The 23,172-nt window shown below is 46.3% G+C and overlaps 1 protein-coding gene across 2 annotated transcripts; it reads left to right on the top strand.

Annotated features, from left to right (window-relative positions):
* The first annotated feature begins 15,978 nt into the window (after positions 1 to 15,978).
* Dsel (dermatan sulfate epimerase like) lies at positions 15,979 to 22,595 on the top strand. 2 transcript variants are annotated; one of them, XM_048363471.1, is made up of 3 exons: positions 15,979 to 16,097; positions 17,585 to 21,944; positions 22,218 to 22,595. In XM_048363471.1, the coding sequence occupies exon 2, from the start codon at positions 18,318 to 18,320 to the stop codon at positions 21,933 to 21,935; it is 3,618 nt and encodes a 1,205-aa protein (XP_048219428.1). In that variant the 5' UTR covers positions 15,979 to 16,097; positions 17,585 to 18,317; the 3' UTR covers positions 21,936 to 21,944; positions 22,218 to 22,595. The 2 variants fall into 2 exon arrangements, with proteins under 2 accessions (XP_048219428.1, XP_048219427.1); XM_048363470.1 differs by having other exon boundaries at positions 17,585 to 22,595.
* Positions 22,596 to 23,172: the final 577 nt, after the last annotated feature.

Here is a 23,172-nt window from a genome sequence, read left to right as displayed (position 1 = left end):
AAAAATTGGTGTGCAATTAATGTAAATGCTAACTTTAAATGTCATTAAGGTTGATATTTGAAACTGAAGTTAATGGAAATAATAAAAGCTGTTCTATGTGGTACTGACCTCGATTTTGTCGAGGTATTATATATTATCAAATAAAATCAAGTAGTGTGCTGAAATCTTGCCTCTTTACAGAAAACCATAGAACTGATTAATATTTGGAGCCTACTGTTTTGTCTAATGTTTGCAATATCCGTCTGTAGTTTACTGTACATACAGATTCTATTTTGTGTTTGAAAAGGACAATTAAAACCTGAAGTTTGATTCTTTTTTTTTAATTTTAAGTATTTATTATCAAACTGAATTACAGGGAGGTTACAGTTTCATACATTAGGCATTGGATACATTTCTTGTACTGTTTGTTACCTCATCCCAGTTTGATCCAAGCAGTAACATATGGAAACAATTTTGGCTCAGGTTTTGGCATGTGGGAATCTCTTTTTCTCTCCTGTGTCTGTCTCTGTCTCTGTGTCTCTTACTCAGGGATGAACGAGGAGCTATGTGTTCTAGAGACATAACCATCGCATTCAACCATCATTCATCATTTAAGTATCATCTTGTCTGGTTCTGAAATACGACTACTGAGCCTATGACTAGCTCTCTGATTGTATCTTCTGTTTTCACACTCCTTTCCCTTTGAGTTTATGCTGTTCATCTCGTGCTGCTTTCTGTGTCTTTTTTTTTTTTTTGTCCCAGGGTCCTTACCCAAAGCCCCTCACCTGGGAGGTGCTGCATGCAGTTCCTGCACCATCTCTCTGGGTGGATCTTCCGTGGCCTCTTAGCTCCTGGAACCCTGTATTCCAATGACTTCCAATGACCGCAGACTCCCTGGTCAGGCCAGGGACCCATTCATCCCATAGGCCTCCCTCCTGCTGATACGAGTTACACAGTAGCATATTCTCCACATGAGCATCAGAGGCACATTTGTGCAACACAGATCAGACCTTTTCAATCCCTTCATCAAAATATTCTGGTAACTTCCTCTCGTGTACCGTACTTAATGCAGCACCTCGCTCAGGGGGCATGGAGTATGCGTGGTCTTCAATCTCCTCACTACCACACCTATCACCTATCACAGATGCTCTCAGATGCACTTCTTTCTGACTACAGCATTAACTACCTGTGCTGTCCCCAACTCCAGGCCTCTGTCCCCGCTCCTGGTTCGCCTGAAATTCCATTTGCTCATTTCTGTACTTCCTTTGGCCTCTGTTCAAATGGTATGTGCTAAGAAAGGTCTCTAAATTTTCATGCCAGGGCTTTGTTGCTCCTTAATCTACTTTATTAGGGTTTGTACTTACCATTCGTTGCTATGTATATAGCATCTTATATTTATTTTATGCATGTGTATATGTATACTAATTTATTTTCTTATTTGTTGTATTTTCATTTCACTAAGTAGTAAATCTTTATGGGAGTAAGGGCTTTATTTCTTTAGTTTCAGTGGTCTACCCTTGGTAATGAGCCTAGCTAGAATAAAGTCTGTACATATAGGTGCACATAAATATATTATATATATATCACTATATATTTATGGTGGATTTTTACAATGTATTTGTCTATATTTTATAGACATTTGTATAGACACAAAATGTATATACAGTATTCTGGAAATGTATGTGTATATACATACACACATCAACACACACACACAAACACACACGGAAAGAAAAAAATAAAAAGCAATGAACGAAACTTTCAACCCCCAGAACACATCTCCCGCTTTCAGCTGACTTTAACATGCACTTGTTGAAGGTCATTTGCCAGCCTCATCGGGGATTCATTACATAACTGTACCATATTCACAGCTGCTTTGTGCGGCTGCATACCCCACAGGGCCTCAGAAGCACTGCTGCAAAAGCAGAGTTCCCCGGATTGGAGTCTGGGCAAAGCCTAATCGTGGCTTGATATTGAATCCTCCATCGCTGTGCCCACACAACTCACTGTTTAAATACGACAACCCAGCACGCATCATGATTTAAAATGTTTAGGGGACAGAATGGACTGAAGTTGGAGAGAAACGGAAGCATTTAAGGTAACTGGTTTCTGACTGATGTGACTGGATGTATCTGGCACTTCCTAAAATGGAGGGAAATGTGAGAGAATCCTATTTGACATAAAAGAAGAACCTTATAAATCTGGGCTTCCCTGTAGGAAATGTTGCTCTGTCTTTGACGATTAGTCCCATTCAGAAGATATTTTACTGCCTTTATCTGGCCACCCATATGTGGGAAATTATTCATCTATAGGGAGTGTTTAAAGATATGAGCATATATACATTGGATCATTGGAAAGGACAGAGTAAGAAAGGAAGAGAGCCCAGGAGCCTTGAGGTTTATGGAGGTTTAACTATGTAATAATGGCTGCTCAAATGGAGAAGAGAGCCAATTGCCTGTGGCTTATTCGCATAATCTTAGCTACTCAGATGGCTAAGACCTAAAAAAATTGTGGTGTAAATCCAGCCTACTCTACCCTACCCTCCCACCCCCACCCCCAACAAAAAGTCTATGATATTACATCTCCAAAACAACCAGCAGGGGGCTGGGAATATGGCCTAGAGGCAAGAGTGCTTGCCTCATATACAGGAAGCCCTGGGTTCGATTCCCCAGCACCACGTATATAGAAAACAGCCAGAAGTGGCACTGTGGCTCAAGTGGTAGAGTGCTAGCCTTGAGCAAAGAGAAGCTAGGGACAGTGCTCAAGCCCAGAGTTCAAGGCCCAGGATTGGCAAAAGAAAAAAAAAAAGAAGAAAGAAAACAACCAGCAGAAAGTCAGGATGGAGGTGTGGTTTGGGTGGTAGATTGTCCTCAGCAAGCTAATAGAGCAAGAGCAAGGCCTCAACTTTAAATCCAAGTACCACAAGAAAGAACAAGAAAAATGTGGAGGGGAAGGGATAAGTGAAAGCCATTAAGGAGACTACTGGTCCAGTGGAAAGGCTGTTTTCAAGGACAATGAACAAGAGCCTGAGCTCCCCAGAGAGCTAAGGGAAAATGAAGGTTTTGTACAACTCTGTGGTGAGACCTGGGTGTCCTTGCTGGAGTCTGCCTTTTTAGGAAATGGTGTAGAAGGGGGCGTAAGGGATTGTGCTTAAACACCTTTACAGTGGGAAGTAGGAAAGAGGAAGTGAAAGAGAAGATACTTGCCAGGAACCAAGTGAGAGGCAGAGTTATTGACTGAATGTTAAAAAGCAGCGACATGCCTGTGTTGGAATTCGGGAAGAAAAGCAGCTTTGTGCAGAGGGAGAGAGGGAGATTGCCAGCCCAATAGCTGAACGAAGAGCCAGTGCCTCTGTATGGATGGTAGCTTTCACGGAAAAGTAGAACAATTTCTACCCCTGGATGTGGAGAAAAAAAAAAAAACATATGTAGATTTGGGAATGAGGTTCACATGTAAGAGAAGATACAACGGGCTTTTTACACAGAGAGCAAAAGCCGGGGACTTTGGCTGAAAGGCTGCGCGTGCACGGCCGAGTTGTGCAGTCAGGTTCCGTCTGTCCCTCTTCATGGCCACCGCTCAGTGCAAGCACCATAGAAACAGATCAGCTGGCCTCTCTGCATTCCTAGATAAGTTGCTCTCCTCAGTGCAGCTAGAGAGAATGTGCAAGAGCACTAATTGATGTCCACGCTCTCTACCCAATTATTGAATCCAGATAGCACGATCCTAAAATGTTTCCACAACAGGAAACTTCTGAGGTTAATTGAAGCTCTTTTAATGATTATACTGGGAAAGTGAATCTAAATTAGTCATTTCCTATGGGAAAACGAGCCTGCTTATAATGCTATGTGCTGAATTTTGGTTGATCTGACATCTCCAGTCATCTTTTCCCTTCACTTTACCATAATCTTTCTCCTAGTCATATATATCCCTTTTGGTTTTTGATACAACATCCTTCTTCCCAGTGTAGTAATCCACACTTGCAATGTCATTTGTTTATACCTTGTTCCCTTTTCTTTCCATTGCTATGAAAACAGGCTGTTTCTCAAAAAAAAAAAAAAAAAAAAAGGCCAGGGCATGGTGTGGTGGTTCTTGCTTGTAATCCCAAGGTCAGGAGGTGGACAGGAGAATCTTAGTTCCAAGTCAGCCTGCGAAAAGAATAGAGACCCTGTGTCTGCAATGAAATGTAAACAAAGGTCTGGGAAGGTGTTTCCTCAAATAGCAGAGAACTCATGGTGTTTGTATGAACCCCTGGGTTCAATTCCCAGGACCACGATTAAATTAAATATTTCTGCACTCTCTTCTTTGAGGAAACAAGTGCCAGTTACGGGTATGGCACACTGAATCTCTTCTTCCAACAGAGAGAAAAATGTGGAACTAAAGAGTATGGCAATAATGAACACATTTTTTATGTTTGTTAGCTCTTGATGTGGCTTACACATGTGTAATGCAAACTACAAATATTTTCGAGTATTCAAGTTATTTTTTTAATTTATTCTCCTTTAAAAATTACTTTTTAGTGGACACATAAAATTTTATGTCTTATCTGTGCAACAACAAAATGTTTCGAAGCACACAGATTTCGTGGAATGGCTATCTATCTCTGGCTTATTAACATAGGCATTGCTTTATGTAGTTATTTTATGATGAGAACAGTTTGTAGCCACTCTTGGCATTTTTCAAACACTATGATAACTCTAGCCACCACATTGTATAATTAAAATCCCCAATTCTTTTTAGCAACATTAACTAGTATCTGGTAACCCCTCTTCTTTTCTCTCCATCCATGAGGTCAACTTCACTCAGAAGACAATACTTGAAGAAAAGCTTGGCACCGAAAGATAAATACCATATGATCTCACTTACATGAGGAACCCTTCTCTCTGTCTCTCTGTCTCTCTGTCTCTCTCTCTCTCTCTCTCCCCCACTGTCTCTCTTTTATCAATGGCTAGTACTGAGAGATATCAGCCAACGTGTTGAGAGAAAAAAATCATGCTACCTGAAGAGTAGCACGATATAAGAAATGTCCCCTCAGGATCTCTTATGTGACATGGTGTAGATAATAAAGCTCAGTGCATACTAGGCCTCACCCCCATCTGCTGGCTTGCTAGTCCACAGTAATATGGGGGCAGATACAGACATCTGGACTTCCAGCTCTGGAGAGACCCTGGCCAGAACCATCCTATGAGGCGGCGACCCCATTAAAATTCTGATCCGGTGTTGACAGTAGCCAAGCTTTGAGACCCTTTGGTACACAGAAGTGGATAACTAGAACACAAGCTGAGGTTCTTGAACTTGGGCCTGAAGGACACTTTTTCCCTCTCCCTGACCCTCATGCAGTCGGTACAGCTGTTTACGCCTGTGTCCAGATAGACACCTACAACTGCAATTTATAGGAAGCTTTATGAATGGCATCTTTGTAACTGACTCATGCCTACACGTGTTTCGAGTGGATTTTCATTTCATCAGGACATTTGACCTTGTTCTGTTCCCATCGCAGCAGGATTCAGTGGGTTTCCTGCGTGGGAAGGGTGGGCCTAAAGCTGGAGCTGGCAAAGGAAGCATGCAGCTCACTTCCTGGCCTTGAAGACAGAGTGGCTTAACTGACATTTTCTAATGTTTGGATTTTAGCTTGATAGAAACATGAACTTTAGTGATACTCACTAGGCACTATGTTGAAAATGAACTGTACAACTTTGGGGGGGGGTGCGGGGGTAGGACAGGAGGGAAAAACTGGGAGAAAGCGAGTAAATACGTGACAGTGTTCATAAAGAAATGTGCTTATTACCTGACTTATGCAACTATAATTCCCTGTACATCACCTTTACAATAACAATAAATCAAAACAAAGCACGAACTTTAATGCCCAGTCAGGATTCTGGTTCAAAATCTCATCTAAGACACAGAGGAATTTTGGCAGGATTTTGATACAAATTGATTCCAGAAAAAATTTTGGGAAATGTCTCTAATTTAAGTAGCACATAGTTATTTAAAAGTTCCTTCCTATCAGAAAAGAAAACCTAAGATGTTGTCTGGTTCTGTATTTTCCATCTTGACTTTCTCTTGTTTCTTTTAATACTTTTTTAAAATTATACATGATTGAATTTGTCATAGGTCATTTATTTGATTGTTAAAAGTTTTGAAGGAGACGAAAGTATGTACAACTGCCTTGGAATTATGGAGCTATCACTCAACTCTTGCAGAGATCTGTGCTAACAGGTTTCCTGAGTTTTCTTTAAACTTCCCCCTTCCTTAATCTACTTCTGTGCATCACCGAGGGGCTCTGGCTTTGCATGTGAGGATAGCTGCATTTAGACAAGTTATGTAAGTGGCCTAGCACCTTGCAGCAACTCATATGTAGCTACAGAGCTCGGATGCAAACTCAAAACTATCTCATTCCAAAATTCAGGCATGCAACTCTAAACCTGTAAGAGTGGGTAGGAAATCAGCTCGTGGCGATGCCTAACAGGTGGCAAAAAGAATTCCATGACAGCCCCACAGAACGCTCACACCTTTCCACTAGCACTTCCTACACTCATCTGCTGCAAGATATCATTTGATGTTATCAAAAGCAATTCACAGCTCAGGGGATTAGGACGAGCCTTTGGTGTTTCTTATATTCAACTTTTTCTTTGGAAAAAAGGTTCTACCCACCTCTTTTTCTACTTAACTTGCTTTAAATGTTTACCCAGGAGAGAGGAGCTTTCAATTTTGCATGTTGAATTTTCCTGACTCCTAGGATGGAAGGCCATGGTCCATGGTGAGGTGTCAATGCGCAGTCTGACTCTGCTTTCTCCTATCGAGTTTTCATGGTGGCCTCCTTTGCAGCCATCTGCCGGGGAAATGGCTCAGTCCCACTCCCAACTGTTCCCAGATAAATAACTGAACTGACACGGTCATTTTTTTTTAATCCATCCTTGACTATAGGAAGTCTCTGGCTAGCTATTCTGCAAACTCTAGAAGCAGGTCAGCAGGAGCAGTTCCAGGATTCTTTTCTGCAATAATCAGCCAGCTCACCATGCGCTTGGCCAGGCTCCAGGTATGGGGAGAGAATTTGTCCTAATTTGTTTGAGGTCCCAGAGATTTCTCACCACACGTAGGTTTTGATCTGTCTCTCCAGCTCCTGAGTCGCTACTCATTTCCTGTCCTCATCAATTTCAATGTACTTTGAAAACCATTGGGCGACAGGATATAGAAGATCTCTCAAAGTCATTTAACTCTGATGAACTGATGATTAAATACAGAAAAAACGAAGCAATTATTCATGCCTCTTATGCTTTCTCTTGCCAAAGATTATAAGGTCCATTTAGCTTAGAATTTTTTTTTCCCCTGTAGATTTCCTAGTGTTAGGCACAATGTGGAACCAAACTGTCAATTAATGTTTGTTGAATTCATTCAGGAAATCAAACCCAGTGCATTGCTGCTGGTATACATAGGATTATTTAAATAGTCACCCATGGTTCTGTATGGCCATACATTAGGGTATTATGGAACTTAATATTAAAGATGGTACCTTTCAGCTGTAAAATAAGAGGTGAAGCATGAATCATGAAACTTATTTTCATGCATCTTGCTTTTCAAAGGCAAAATTTACAGTTTAGATTCTGGATCCATCTGCACACTTATGTTTTATTTGGTCTTCACATTTGTTGGGTTTAAAAAAATTAACTTAGGTTATCATTATTATTTATTATTATTTGGGGGGGTTGTGGGGCTTGAATTCCGGGCCTGGGTGCTGTCCCTTAGCTCTTCATCTAAAGACTGGTGCTCTACTACTTGAGCCACAGTGCCACTTCTGGTTTTATGGTGGTTAATTAGAGATAAGGGTCTCACTGACTTTCCACCTGGGCCGGCTTTGAACTGTAATCTTCAGATATCACCCTTCTGAGTAGCTAGGATTATAGGCAGGAGCCACTAGTGCCTGGAAAATTTGATTATTTCTAGCTTTAGAAAAGCACAAGTTCAAAGTTCTTGCTTTCCTGGAAGAACCATACTATTGGGTGACCCAGAACCTTAAATTCTTCCTGGCATTAGTTAGACAGCCGACTTTACCACGTACCTTATACACTGGGACAGCTAGGAGAGTGGGGGGCTGTGGTTCATTTCTGCTACACTTGTATCAGCGTATCCTTAAGATTAATATGCCAGCACCAGAGTCAATATTACAATCATTACCTTCCCAATCTACATAGACCCATAACTCAGGACCTCTGAGGTAAGATATGTAGGAGCTGTCTCCATCCTTGCCTCTTTTCTTTACAGCATAATTAGCCAATACAACTCTCTGTGACAAAAGAAGTACTCCAGCTATGCTGGATACAGCAGATATTAAGTACAAGTGGCTCTTGAACACTATCCTCTATAATTCTATTGCACAAGTATCTTCTACAATTCTAAATAACTAAAAATGTTTGGCTACCATCTTGGAAAGTTGAGCTTGGTATCTTCATTAGCGTTTTCTCTTAGATTCCTATCAAACTCTTCTTTCTATATCTGAAATAAGTTCACATTTTATTGTAACTCCTGATGTTTCCTTTTTGAAGAACAGATAAATGATAGACAATTATCTTGATTAATATGATGCTTTGAAGTATGTGTACATTATGAATGGATGAAGGCTTAATTAATTTACATGTTATTATCATCAATACTTGTCATTTTCTGGTAAAATCAGCAAATCTGAACTCCATGTTCCTTTCAGTATTATTCATAGAGGCCAAGACATGGTAACAACTTAAGTGTGTATGAGCAGATGACTCTGTGTGTGTGTATGTGTGTGTGCGTGTAAGGGAAAATTATTCTGCAAGAAAAAGTAATGAAATTCTGCCATGTGTAGTAACCTGGATTTAAGTGGAAATCATTGCATGCGGTGAAGAAAACAAGGCTTAGAAAGACAAGCAAATACTTTATATTCCTTATGTATAATGTCTCTTGTTGAAATATAGGTTACAAGACGATGGGTTGACTGGAGGTAGATGGTTTGAGAGATGTTAGAAGATAGCAATATTTCAAAAGATTATCTTGGTTACAAATGGTGATACATTCCTGTAATCCCAGCAGTTAGGAGGCTGAAGGAGTAAGATGAAGTGCTAGCCTAGGCTACATAGTGAAAATAAATCTTTCTCCCTCCTGCTTTTCTTCTCTCTTACATTCACTCCTTCTCTCTCCTCCCTCTTTTCTCCCCCTTCCTCTCTCTCCCCTTTGCAATCTCTTTCATCTTCATAACAAAATAAACAGTTTGCAAATGAAATATATAAAACTAGCTGCAAAATGGATTTTACATATTCATAAGAAATCCTGCAACAACGGTTCTTAACCTTATTTAGTCTCTATAATTCTTGGTAGCCCACACACATTGCTATCACAGAGTCTAATGAACCCTTCAGCACAGGTTTGTAGGGAAAGAGAAAACAGTGATAATTTGCACAACTACTCAACTTTTTACTTTTTTTTTTTTTTTTTTTGGCCAGTCCTGGTGCTTGGACTCAGGGCCTGAGCACTGTCCCTGGCTTCTTCCTGCTCAAGGCTAGCACTCTGCCACTTGAGCCACAGCGCCACTTCTGGCCATTTTCTGTATATGTGGTGCTGGGGAATGGAACCCAGGGCTTCATGTATACGAGGCAAGCGCTCTTGCCACTAGGCCATATCCCCAGCCCCAACTACTCAACTTTTAACCATTGGAGAGAATTTAAAAGTACACTTTACCAGGTCACTCATTAAGATTATAAACCATGGGCCAAAGATAGATTTGGGAAAATAACAGTTATAACAATTCCGTGGATATTCTGTTACATGAGAAAATTAACTTGGAAGACAATGTTCTAGAAGTCAGTCAGACAATAATATGATAGGTGGAGTGAGAAGGAATGGGAGAGAAAGGATAAGATTTGCTAACACTAGAAGGGCGTTACTTTTAAAATAGAATTGTTATTATAGAGGTGATGTATAGAGGGGTTACAGTTACATGTCAGGTAATGAGTACATTTCTTTTTGAACATTGTCAGCCCTTCCCTTGCTCTCTCCCATTTCCCCTCCCAATGTCATCTACAAGTTGTAAAATTCATTTTCAACACAGTGTCTCTAAGTACCACTACTGCATTTGTTTACCCTTTGTCCCACCATTTTTGTGCTCCCCCCCCTTACCCTCCAAAAGACAGATAAAAATGAACAAACAACACAGTAAGAAAAGAAAGGCCAGAACAAAGAAAAATGCTCTTTTTTCCATTTCATGGAGCCCATTTTGATAAATATTTTATATGATCAGAGACACATAGACATTGGATCAGAAGCATAGAAGGTTGCTTCCAATAATCCTAAATGCCATGTCTTTCCCTTAGCACTTTGCTGTCAATCACACTGACCGTATAGACCAAGGCTCAATAAGAGGCAGGAAAACTAGTCTTAGAAGTGTTTTAGTGTTAGTGTACACCAATTGACTCATCTCTGGTAAATAACAGAAAGCCACATATGAATGTTAGGTCTTACCTGATGTCAGTCTGCTACTATTGCTATCACAAACTACCACAGACTGGGTAGTTTGTACACCATGATACATTTGTAGGAGTTTCCACACCATGGGACATTTGCTTTCTGCTTCTACAGTGGTGCCTCTTATTGAATCCGGTAGAAAGGTCCAAAAAGTTCAAATGCTTTGTCCTTAATGGGAGACATTGTTGAGAGGAGCTGATGTGTCCTTCCCAAATCCATGGGCTGGCAACTTAATCCTCAATGCCTCTGTTTTGGAAGATGGGGTGGCCTGACCAGTACCGAGATGGTGAGCCCACATGGACTTTTGGTGACGTGAGAGTCTCCAGCCATCATTCTATGTCAGTGTTCCTCAACATCTTCAGGAGGATGCCGGGTTCAGTTCCATCTTGAGGTGGAGAGACGAGATCCTAAGGGGCTGGTGCTCTTATCCAGGAACATGAGGAAAGAAGCGTCCATTCTTCTTCAGTTACCCAGTGCGAAGTATCCTGTAACAGAAGCACAGTGGTTCCCACCCAGACGGCACAAAGATGGAGAGCTGGGTTCCCTTCCATAATTTCTGTGAGATCAGAAGTCCCGATGAGTAGGACACTCATAACTGAATCACACCTGTGGGAAGCTATCTTGCCGAGCATGAGGTTCCACAGTCAGATTTCAGAGGGAGACACCGCCGACCCACTGGGCAAGAGCAGCGGTGAGCTACAGAGAAGTAATTGAGAAGCAGGGGTTGGGGGTGAGGGAGTGGTGGTGGTGGTGGTAGTGGAGGTCAGGACTTCATTGGAACTATCCACAGCTGTGCATAATTCTTTTTTTTTTTTTGGCCAGTCCTGGGCCTTGAACTCAGGGCCTGAGCACTGTCCCTGGCTTCTCTTTGCTCAAGGCTAGCACTCGGCCACTTGAGCCACAGCGCCCCTTCTGGCCATTTGCTGGGGAATTGAACCCAGGGTTTCATGTATACTAGGCAAGCTCTCTTGCCACTAGGCCATATCCCCAGCCCCGCATAATTCATTTTTTAAGAAAGAGTAGGTAGATTTGAGTTTCTCAAAGGAGTCAGTACAAACATTGAGGGCTAGTTCTTCGTTGCTTTTCTTATTAAAACACGTTCTTTTATTAATTGTGGGAGTTACTGCATTTTTTTTCCTTTTTTTTTTATAGCACGCCTGCAACCATCAAGTGTCTGTAGCCTGCCCAGACCACACCAATTGTGAGGGTCAAATTTTCTCAAAGTATTGCCCTGAGTATCAGAATTTCCTGCTGTTAAGAACCACTGAGAGTGAGAGGCAAGGATTTCAAGATCAGCTACCTTGTCAGCCCTTGGCAAGTTCCATCCACTTTGCTTAAAAAATTTCTCTCATAGCAAAAAGCAAAATTTGTCCATAGCCAATATCGTGGCAGCAAAGCTTCACATTTATAATTATGAAAGCTTTAGTAGACTTATGGGGAACACCTTTCCTCGGCATTTGATTTGGGTATTTTTAAATTCTTACAAATTCGTTTCATGTCATGCAGACTCCAGTATAGCTGCATAAACAATCCCGAGCGACAGTCGGTGCCACGTCTTCATTAGTAACTCTGCAGGCCAAATCCATGTCTTCCTGAGATGCTTTGTATTCAATGTAATTGCTGGAAGAGTGTCTCAGCATTCTAGTGCCTTTCTGAAAGCTGTGGTCTTGTCTTTAATATGTTGTAGCCTATTACCTCTGGCCAAGGGTGGAATAAACCTTGTAGCTTATTTGTGGTGTCTGTTACTACAGCCACAGCCACTATAACCCTGAATGCAGGGAAGAACCATGCTTCTAATATTGCTGGTGGGTCAATTTCATATACATCTAGGCCTTGGAAGTGGTTCAAGGCATCTGCATCTGAGTTTGTCCCACCAAAGCCTTATCAAGAAGAGCTATGCTAACAGAAGAACAACAAATCCAACTAGATTGAAATTGCCACTCTTGTACTGGAGCTCTGTGTATTATCAGTTTGCTGAGTGCAGAGCAATTCATTCTTAGATATCCTAGCCCTCATTATTAAGAGTTCATCAGCATAATAGATCATGGACAAATTAGATTCCAGCCAAGTGTCTTTATAAAATATCTAGCCTGTTTTATTTTCCGTTTGTATTTTATTGTTCTTAAATACTGTGCAGTATATTTAAGTTATATTCAAAGTCTCCGGACTTGAGTTTCCTATCTTAAGACATAAAAGTCTTGCAGAAATTCTCTTTAAAATGTTGGCTAGCTTCCCAAGCAACACTGAATGAAGCCTCTATATGACATAGATCCAACTGTGGGTTGTATGACAACAAGCTTCTCACCTTGTTAGGAGGAAATTCTCTGTGACTGCCCTGAAGTTAGAAACCCACTTCTGCCTTTCTGACCCTTTCACTCCTGCCATAAAATGGAGGTGATAATTCCTGCTCACCTTCGAGCCCACTTCCAACACAAATTGCCAGACTCTAGAATATATATGCTGAGATCAAAAATAATTAAAAACAAAAAAGAACAAAAGAAAAGGAAGGGAGGATTGAAAGAAAGAAGAAAGGCTAGAACTGGGCGGTAAAAGGGAAAGTCACAAAACTGTAAGGAAGGGGGAAGTTGGGAAAGAAAGAAACAGAGAAAAAAGAAATTTCTTTTGTCTTGGGATTTTATTCCACAAAGCACTGTTTCTGTTGCAAAGAGGTTGCTTGAGAGCACATTGAAAGAGATGCAAATAAAGAAAACAGATTTTTGTAAGTGTTTGGAAATCACTGTGTAAAATCTTATGTAGATTTAAGATCCTTTTTATGTAGAGAGAAATCCCAAAAGCAATAGACTGAACTGTTCTTCACTTTCATTAAAATAAGACACTGCTCCCGGATTCTGAATTTAGCAGCCCTTGGTTACGTGTGTCTCCTGCCCCACTCATAAAGTCCTTTGTATTTTTTTTAATGTACAATAACAGCATATAGCTCATTCCTTCTATGGCTGGATGCATCATTTATAATTAACTAACTTGGTATCATTTTCATGTGAGGAAGGAACAATAATTGGAGCCATCCATTTTCTCTTTACGGGAAACAACACTCTCTTCCCTTTTAATAGTACCATTTACCTACTGTCCCTTTCCTTCCAGTGGTTTGAATTATCCAGCTCTCTCTCTCACATCTCACAACCTTGAGAAGAATGTTCAGAATGAATCAGCCTGAAAGGCCATCTTGGAATGCAGAGATGTCACGATGTCCCACCGCCTTAGCACAGAGGGAGGAGGCAGAAGCAAAGGCCACAGTGCCTCTCCCTGTCGTCATCCACCTGGAAAGTGAAAATGATCCCAGGGATGTTCAAAAATCAGAAACATAATGGTCCGATCGAAGTTAAAATGTCTAACAGATGTTCATCTGCTAGGAATTGTCCCAATTTCTCCAGCCCTCGCATCGTGAGTCACTCAGCACCTGCAAATGACGAAGCCCTGTCCACACATGAAAAATGGTCTGCCTGTGTACTGAATGGTCTTGCTAAAATCAGTTCCTAGGCTCCATACTGCACGGAACCAAGCAATGCCTGTAGTCAGGCTGTCCTGTCTGCTCTGACTGCTCTACCACACAGGAGGCTGGAGGTGCAGCCCTTCCTCCATCAGGGGTCTCTCTCTCTCTCTCTCTCTCTCTCTCTCTCTCTCTCTCTCTCTCTCTCTCTCTCTTTCTCTCTCTCTCACACACACACGGACACTACTATGCCTTTAGTAATTTGCCTGTCCAAGGGGAAACTTTGTGTTTTGAAACGCATCTGGGAAAAGAAGACAAGGCTTGGCATGGATCCAATTGTTAAAAAGTTAACGTCATTTTAAACAGAGAGATACAGCATTTACCAAAGAACCTAAGTATGACTCATGACTGTAAGGAACTTTGGATAAAGTACAGGCGTGAGCCAAACCAGACAGCTAACCATAAACAAAACAATTGAAAGCCTAAACAGGAATATGTTCTGGCTTGGGAAAGCCAGGAGCTGTTAAGAGATGTATGTTACCATCTGAGTTCATGCAAAAAAAATAATTAATAGAAAAATTGCGACTAGCAAGTGGAGGTTACTGGTTGATCCTGGTCTGTAAGGGAGGGGATAGAACCTGAGCAGGTCCTTAACAAAAGCTACTCCATTCATTTGGCCCCGGGGTAGGGTCCCCGGGACACGCCATGAGATGATAAGGTTGTGAAGACCCCATTTATGTCCCCACGTTAAATGCTCTGGAATTTACTCCGCTAGTAGTGTTCCAGTCTTTGCTTTTTTTTTTTTTTTTTTTTTAACTAGGAAGTGACTAGCACCTCGCTAACCTTCCGCCCCACCATGGATACATCTGCTTTTCTTAGCAAATAGGAGAGTGAGGCAGGCGGGAAGTCACTAACCCACGACTTAGAGACGGGGAGCTTTCTTAGTGAAGTTTCACGCGGCGCTGATTATCATCACCGATCCCTTAGGTAAAACGTGGAACGGGAGCGGTCAGACCTCGGGCCGGGCCGGGGTGGAAGGGAAATGCCATGTCCGTGGGAGGTGACGTCGGTCCGTCCGTCCTCGGGGGCTTTCCACGCGCGGACCGACCGCGCTCGTCCCTGCAGCCTCTGTGCCGCTCAAGTTGCAATGCAGGCATTGGGATCCTGCTTTTCCCCGGGAGCCGGGCACAGCTTCCCTCCCCACCCAGCTCCCACGTCCCCTGCCGGGGGTGGGGGGGGCGGTTCTCCCCCTTACACCCCCCGGCTCCTCTCTCATTCGCGATCAAACCACAACCCAGTCCGCATCCCCGCAGGTTTGGGGCCGCCTTCCCAGAACCAAAAGGCTGGCACACCCACCGGGACCGACAGAGGGATCTTCGCAGGCACCGGTTCCCAGGCGAAAGCGCTGCTCCGCCCGGCCAACTGGAACCGCTTGCAGTTAGGCCACCCGGAATGCCGAGCTCCGCCCAGGCACCGCGACGGCCACGCCCACAGGCAGGCCACGCCCACCGCCGGCCACGCCTCCTCGGCCCGCTGTGCCGGCGATCTCACGCGCTCCTCGAAGCCCCACCCTCAATCCCGCCCCCAACCCGCCCACTTCCGCTCTAGCCCACTGGTCGTCTTCGTAGCCTCCCGCCCTCCCAGAGGCTCCGCCTCTCCCCCTCCCGCCCACGCCCGGTCCCTGCCCACTAGTCACCCTCTCGGTCTCCCGCCCTCCTGGAGGCCCCGCCCCTCGGCCCCGCCCCCCGCAAGCCCCGCCCTCCTGAGGCCCCGCCCCTCCGGCATCAGCCTGCCTGGCCCACCCGGGCCGCGCGCCCAGAGCTGGCGCGGAGGAGCGGCGGTCGTGGCGGCTTCGGGTGCCGGGGACGCGGGGCTCTGCCGGATACCGCGCCCCGAGAGCACCGGCCCCGGCTGTGCTCCGCGGCGGCGGTCCAGAGCTGCTTCCCCCTGCGGGGACTGCCCGGGGGGTCCCCGAGTGCGGGAGCGTCCGGGCGGCGGGGGAGGGCGCCCCGTGCGGGGGCGCACGAGGAGGATCGCCGGGGGCGCGCGGGGAGCCCCGGCGGGGACCCCGAAGGCAGCCGGCCGAGCTCCCGGGGGCGGCGGGGCGTTTCTGGAACTCTCCACCTCCGGCTCTGCCGGGGCCCGGCGCAGCCGAGGACCCGGGCTTGCAGCCCGCCCGCCCGAGGTAAGCGGACTTGGCCACGTCAGGGTCCCCGGACCCCCAGCCCCGCCGCGGGCCGCGCAGTGGGGTCCTGCGGGAGCGGGGTCCTGACGAATGGGAGTCACGGGGACTGGGGTCGTGCGGGGAGTGGGGTCCTGCGGAGACTGAGCAGTGGGCATCACGGAGACTGGGGTCGTGCGCGGGGCGCGGATGGGGGGCAGTGGGGTCGTGTGCGGGGTGCGGATCGCGGGGGGAGTGGGGTCGTGCGGGGCATGGGGGGTTCACAGGGGCTGGTGTCGTGCGCGGGGTGCGGATCGCGGGGGGAGTGGGGTCGTGCGCGGGGCGCGGATGGGGGGGAATGGGGTCGTGCCCGGGGTGCGAATCGCAGGGGGAGTGGGGTCGTGCGCGGGGTACAGATCGCGGGGAGCGTGGGGTCGTGCGGGGCATGGGGGGGTCACAGGGGCTGGGGTGGTGCCCGGGGTGCGGATCGCGGGGGGAGTGGGGTCGTGCGCGGGGTGCGGATCGCGGGGGGAGTGGGGTCGTGCGCGGGGTACGGATCGCGGGGAGCGTGGGGTCGTGCGGGGCATGGGGGGGTCACAGGGGCTAGGGTCGTGCCCGGGGTGCGGATCGCGGGGGGAGTGGGGTCGTGCCCGGGATGCGGATCGCGGGGGCATTGGGGTCGTGCGCGGGGTGCGGATCGCGGGGGGAGTGGGGTCGTGCGCAGGGTGGGGATCAGGGGGAGCGGGGTGGTGCTCGGGCTGGGGTGTTTAGGGGGTGGGGTGGTGCGCGCGGGGTGGGGTCGCGCGTGGGGTGAGGTGCTTGGGGAGGGGGGCGTCCCGTGCCCGGGATGGGGTGCGGCGGCGGGGGGGGGGGGGCCCGTTGGTAGGTCCGGGATGGAAACGTGCAACAGGCGGGGCGCGGCAGCCACTGGAGACAGCGGGCGGGCGTCTGCACCGGGGAGTCTGGGCTGGGAGGAAACTTGGTTCCTGGGAACCCCAGACTCGGGGCGGCCGTTCCTTAAGCCTGGGCCCGAGCTCCCTCTGCCGGCCCCTGCGAGGATGCTCGCCCGGGAGCCACAGGTGAGACCCGAGCCGCGCTGCCGGTCCTCGGGCCAGGTCCCCTCGCGGAGGAGAGTGGCCGGTCCCACCCCTGACCCCGCGGGAGCCACACCTGCGGGCGTCTCTCTTTAACTAAAGCTCGGGCCCTCGTGGCCTTTGCCGGGAAAAGCCCCAAGAACGAGAGCGGGACTCCTCTTCACAGGAAACGCAGTTCTAATCGGAACAGTGTGTTGTAGTGGGGTGCTGTCTGATAGCACCGCGGGGAGACCCAGGGGTGTGTCCCAAAGTGTGAAAAATCGTGAAGAGTGAACGCAGGTGGTGTGGACGATCCGATTTTATTGTGATTCTACGTGTGGTTGTTATTGTTTTAGTCAAGTGAATGTAGACTATGTAACTCCCCAGTTCACACACCTGTAGCCTCAGAGACTTGCTTTGCTTTGTTTTTCTCCCCAGAAAGGGGTGCCATGCAGACAGAACAGAAAAGAGACGCCACTGCCGAGGAGATTGGAGGACGGGGATGTTGTCTTTGTGGCCCAAGAAGGATGATGAGCCAGTGCCAAAAGGGAATCTGAGATAAAGGCAAGCATTTTCATCCGGGTTTTCAACCCCTGAATACTTGTTGAGGATGTTTCCCAGCCGGAAGTGGAAGAAGAAAAGAATCCCACACCAAGAAGCAGAAAACGTTGAGGGGAATAATAACTGAGTCCCCCAAGAAAAGGAGCACTTTCTCATCTTCTGGCAAAATACAGAGTTACGTGGTGGTGGTGGGGGGGGCTTGTGAATCCCAGCTGTAGCCCCCTGTGCTGGAAGGACTCTGAATTTCAGTTTGTGAATGCTTTCTTTTTCTACAACTTGTGATATTGCCTGTTGACTAAGCGAAGTTCCACTAAAGGAGGACACTGCTGAATTCATACTCCCCTTAAGCTCTCTGGGTTATGGCATTCGTATTCCTGGAAGTTTCGTTTCCCTGGACGTAAGCACGTGCCAGCGACCCAGATCTGCAGTGTAGGTGATCCTTTCGTGACAGCTGCAGGGGTGTCGAATGATCTGCGTGCCAGCTGGGTTTCACGGCGTGTGAGACGTAAAGTCTGTCCTCTGCAGCTCTCCTCATAAGCAGATGGCAAGCCCACTAGACACCGTGTGTGGCTGACACGTATGCCTGAGAAAGGGACCTTCCCCATGGATCATGGCGTTGATGTGTACAGGACATTTCCTATTTCTAATACTGCTGGTGTTCGGCTTCACTTGTGACGGGTCTGTGGGCAATTACTCCGAATGGGCAGTCTTCACCAAGAATATAGATGAGTTCACACCGAAAGTGAAAGACTTCAGACCCAACCAAAGACCCAGGAGAAGTATGCCTCATCCCAGCTTGTATTTCGATGCCGGGGAAGTCCAGGCGTTGAGACAGAAGTCCCGCACGAGCCACCTGCATCTTTTCCGAGTGATCAGAAATGCCGTGACGGTCATGCTTTCCAACCCCACGTTTTACCTACCTCCACCCAAGCACGCCGACTTCACGGCCAAGTGGAACGAAATCTATGGCAACAACCTGCCTCCTCTAGCACTGTACTGTCTGCTGTGCCCAGAAGATAAGGTGGCCTTTGAATTTGTCTTGGACTACATGGACAGGATGGCTAGCTACAAGGACTGGCTCGTGGAAAACGCGCCGGGAGATGAGGTTCCAGTCGGCCATTCCTTAACAGGCTTTGCCACTGCCTTTGACTTTTTATATAACCTGTTTGATAATCATCGGAGACAAAGATATCTGGAAAAGATATGGATTGTGACGGAAGAGATGTATGAGTATTCCAAGGTTCGATCCTGGGGAAAACAACTTCTCCACAACCACCAGGCTACTAATATGATAGCATTACTTACTGGAGCCCTGGTCACCGGGGTGGAGAAAGGATCACAAGCGAACCTATGGAAGCAGGTGGTCGTTGATGTGATGGAAAAGACCATGTTTCTCTTGAATCATGTGGTCGATGGCTCTTTGGATGAGGGCGTGGCCTATGGGAGCTACACAGCAAAGTCTATTACGCAGTATGTTTTTCTGGCACAACGCCACTTTAACATCAACAACTTGGATAACAACTGGCTGAAAACGCACTTCTGGTTCTATTATGCCACCCTGTTGCCGGGTTTCCAAAGAACGGTGGGTATCGCAGATTCCAATTACAATTGGTTTTACGGTCCTGAGAGCCAGCTGGTTTTCTTGGATAAGTTCATCTTAAAGAACGGAGCGGGCAATTGGTTAGCGCAGCAGATCCGAAAGCACCGGCCGAAAGATGGACCCATGGTGGCCTCCTCCGCCCAGAGATGGAGCACTCTCCACACAGAATACATCTGGTATGATGCGCAACTCACCCCGAGGCCCCCCGCTGAATACGGCACCCCCCAAATGCACATGTTCCCAAACTGGGGCGTGGTTACTTACGGGGCAGGGCTGCCAAACACACAGACCAATACCTTCGTGTCTTTTAAATCTGGGAAGCTTGGGGGACGAGCGGTGTATGACATAGTTCACTTCCAGCCCTACTCCTGGATTGACGGGTGGCGGAGCTTTAACCCAGGGCATGAACATCCAGACCAAAACTCATTTACCTTTGCCCCCAATGGGCAAGTCTTTGTTTCCGAAGCTCTTTATGGCCCTAAGTTGAGCCACCTGAACAATGTCTTGGTGTTCGCCCCCTCCCCCTCTAGCCAGTGTAATCAGCCCTGGGAAGGGCAGCTGGGGGAATGTGGCCACTGGCTCAAGTGGATGGGGGAAGAGGTTGGTGACGCGGCTGGGGAAATCATCTCTGCCTCTCAACATGGCGAGATGCTGTTTGTAAGCGGGGAGGCCGTCTCTGCTTATTCCTCAGCGATGGGGCTGAAGAGCGTGTATCGTTCCTTGCTTCTCTTAAACTCTCAGACTCTGCTGGTAGTGGATCACATTGAGAGGCAAGAGGCTTCCCCCGTAAATTCTGTCAGTGCCTTCTTTCATAATTTGGATATTGACTTCAAGTACATCCCCTATCGGTTCATGAACAGGTATAACGGAGCCATGATGGATGTCTGGGATGCACACTACAAGATGTTTTGGTTTGATCCACATGGCCGTAGCCCCGTGGCTAGCATACAGGAAGCAGAGCAAGCGGCTGAGTTTAAGAAACGGTGGACTCAGTTTGTGAATGTCACGTTTCCCATGGAATCCACAGTCACGAGAATTGCCTATGTCTTTTACGGGCCCTATGTCAATGTCTCCAGCTGCAGATTCATTGATAATTCCAAGTCCGGACTTCAGATCTCCCTCAATGTCAATAATACTGAACACGTTGTTTCTCTTGTCACGGACTACCATAATCTGAAGACCAGATTCAGTTACCTGGGGTTCGGGGGCTTCGCCAATGTGGTGAATCAAGGCCAAATAACCCAATTTGGTGTGGGTGCTCAGGCCATCCTGACGCCCGTCACACACGCTAGAGTTATTTTCCCCTTTGGGTTTAAATTTAATCTCGTAGCTGGGTTGATCTTGTGCGTCAGCTTGGTGATTTTAACTTTCCAGTGGCGGTTTTACCTGTCCTTTAGAAAGCTCATGCGTTGGGTCCTTCTGCTCGTCATTGCCATGTGGTTTATCGAGCTCCTGGATGTGTGGAGCACCTGCACTCAGCCCATCTGTGCCAAGTGGACCCGGGCAGAGGCTGAGGCGAGCCAGAAGGCCGCGTCTTTGCAAGGGCCCCACGTCCTTCTTCCCGACGTGGTCATCGCCTCGCTTCCCGGCTCAGGAGCTGAGATTCTCAAGCAGCTGTTTTTCAACAGTAGTGATTTCCTTTACATCCGAGTTCCCACCGCCTACATCGATATCCCCGAAACCGACCTCGAGATCGACTCGTTTGCCGATGCTTGCGAGTGGAAGGCGGCGGATGTCCACGGCGGGCATTTCCGTTTACTCCGAGGCTGGTTGCAGTCTTTAGTCCTGGACACAAAACTACATTTGCAAAACATCCACCTGCACGAACCCAGTAAGGGCAAACTGGCCCAGTATCTCCCAATGGGTAAGGACAAGAAAAGAAAATTGAAAAGGAGAGAGTCTTTGCCAGAACAAAGAAGTAGAATGAAAGGCACCTTTGACCGGGAGGCTGAATACATTAGGGCTTTGAGAAGACACCTGGTCTATTACCCGAGTGCACGGCCTGTGCTCAGTTTAAGTAGTGGGAGCTGGACGTTGAAACTCCATTTTTTTCAGGAAGTTCTGGGGTCTTCGATGAGGGCGTTATACATAGTGAGAGACCCTCGGGCATGGATTTATTCCCTGCTGTACGGTAGTAAACCAAGTCTTTACACATTGAAGAATATGCCAGAACACTTGGCCAAACTGTTAAAAGGCAAATGCAACTTGAATTCAGGGTATGCTTTCGAGTATGAACTGTTGAAAAAGGAATTAACAAAACCTAAAGCCAGTGCCGTCTCCATCTTGTCTCATCTGTGGCTGGCAAACACGGCGGCAGCCTTGAGAATAAATACAGATCTGCTCCCTGCCAACTACCAGCTCGTCAAGTTCGAAGACATTGTGCTTTCTCCTCAGCAGACTACTGAAAGGATTTTTGCTTTCCTGGGAATTCCTTTGTCTCCTGCTACTTTAAACCAAATATTGTTTGCCACTTCCACAAACCTCTTTTACCTTCCTTATGAAGGGGAAATATCACCGGCTAATATTAATGTGTGGAAACGGAACTTGCCCAGAGATGAGATTAAATTAATTGAAAACATCTGCTGGACACTGATGGCTCGCCTAGGATATCCAAAGTTTATGGACTGAAAGCGGCAGGTCAGCAGATATTTGCACTACATCTTCCCAACCCGCTTTGTGAATACCAACTAGAAGAGTTTGTTTATTCTTGTATTCTGTGTGTGTGCGTGTGTGTGTGTGTGTGCGTGCGTGCATGTATGCGGGTGTGTTTAATCTGTTCCTTGCACAGAGAGATTATTTTAAGAAATAGATACCACATTTGGCCTAGCAGGATTTATTATTATGTTACCACTTCCGTTGCCTCTGTTCCTAAAGTTCCTTTTTTTTCCTGCTAAAATGTTTCTGCTGCAGTGATGTAGATAATATTATATCGTGAGGGAACCCAGGAAAATGGGAAGGAAGCTCTGGAAGGATTTTGTTGACTTCATCTTCTTGAACTGTGCTGAAAGATCCTGGGACCTCACACAATACTAAAGGCCTTGCAAGTGCTGCTCTCCTCGTGTATCTTCTGCTTTCAAGATGAACTCTCCACTTCCTTATCTTTCTAAGAAGGTCTTCTAACACTTCCCTTGCACAAAGAAAAGGAAATTAAAAAAAAAAAGAGTTTTGTTTACTTTGTATAATGTACTGTGTTTTATGGCTGGGGGAATGGTGAAAGTTTTTATTTTTATCAGATTCCTTCTGCAAGTATACAGATGGAACTCTGGAATAAAGTTGTTTTGTTTTAGATCCAAGGCGGACCCCTGAGAAGTATTCTTAACGTCTATCTGTTTTTCCTTCTTTACTTAGAAATACTGTGAAATGTCTTTGAGCATTTCAGGTGCAGGAGGTTGGTCGATTATTTGAGACGCACTTGCTTATTTAAAACTTCCTTTTTGTCTTCCTTGAAAATACATCTGTACACCAAGGTCCCATTCCTTCCCTGTCCTTGCCAAAGCTGGCTAGCAGAGCTCAGTAATTACTAGTCCATAACATCCTGGTACATTTGTGGAGATTTCTTTTTCCTCTGATTAACTTTTTTTGACAGTAAAGACTGACACAGCTATAGAATCAAATTCAATTGTGGAATGAGCTTTGTACGAATCAGAAGCAGTGCACTGTTTCCAGTGCTTGTTTTTGTGTTTGTTTTCAGTAAGACTGGAAAACTACCAGATTTCTCTGGAATCCAGGTTCCAGACTGCCGGTGTCTGCACAAGCTGAAGACCACTGGGAGATGACATCACAGGCATCTGCTTCCTGTTCCAGCTGCATCTTGTTATAAATGTAGTCCACATAAAATGGGGCTCATTCCACTCTGCCCCTTTGT

The sequence above is a fragment of the Perognathus longimembris genome, chromosome 15 (genome assembly GCF_023159225.1).
Source record: "Perognathus longimembris pacificus isolate PPM17 chromosome 15, ASM2315922v1, whole genome shotgun sequence".
In the NCBI taxonomy this organism is placed as follows: domain Eukaryota; kingdom Metazoa; phylum Chordata; class Mammalia; order Rodentia; family Heteromyidae; genus Perognathus; species Perognathus longimembris.
This window is presented reverse-complemented; position numbering and strand designations above follow the sequence as displayed.

Coding starts and splice junctions, on each gene's coding strand:
- Dsel (XM_048363471.1), top strand. CDS start 18,318: ATGGCGTTGATGTGTACAGGACATTTCCTATTTCTAATACTGCTGGTG.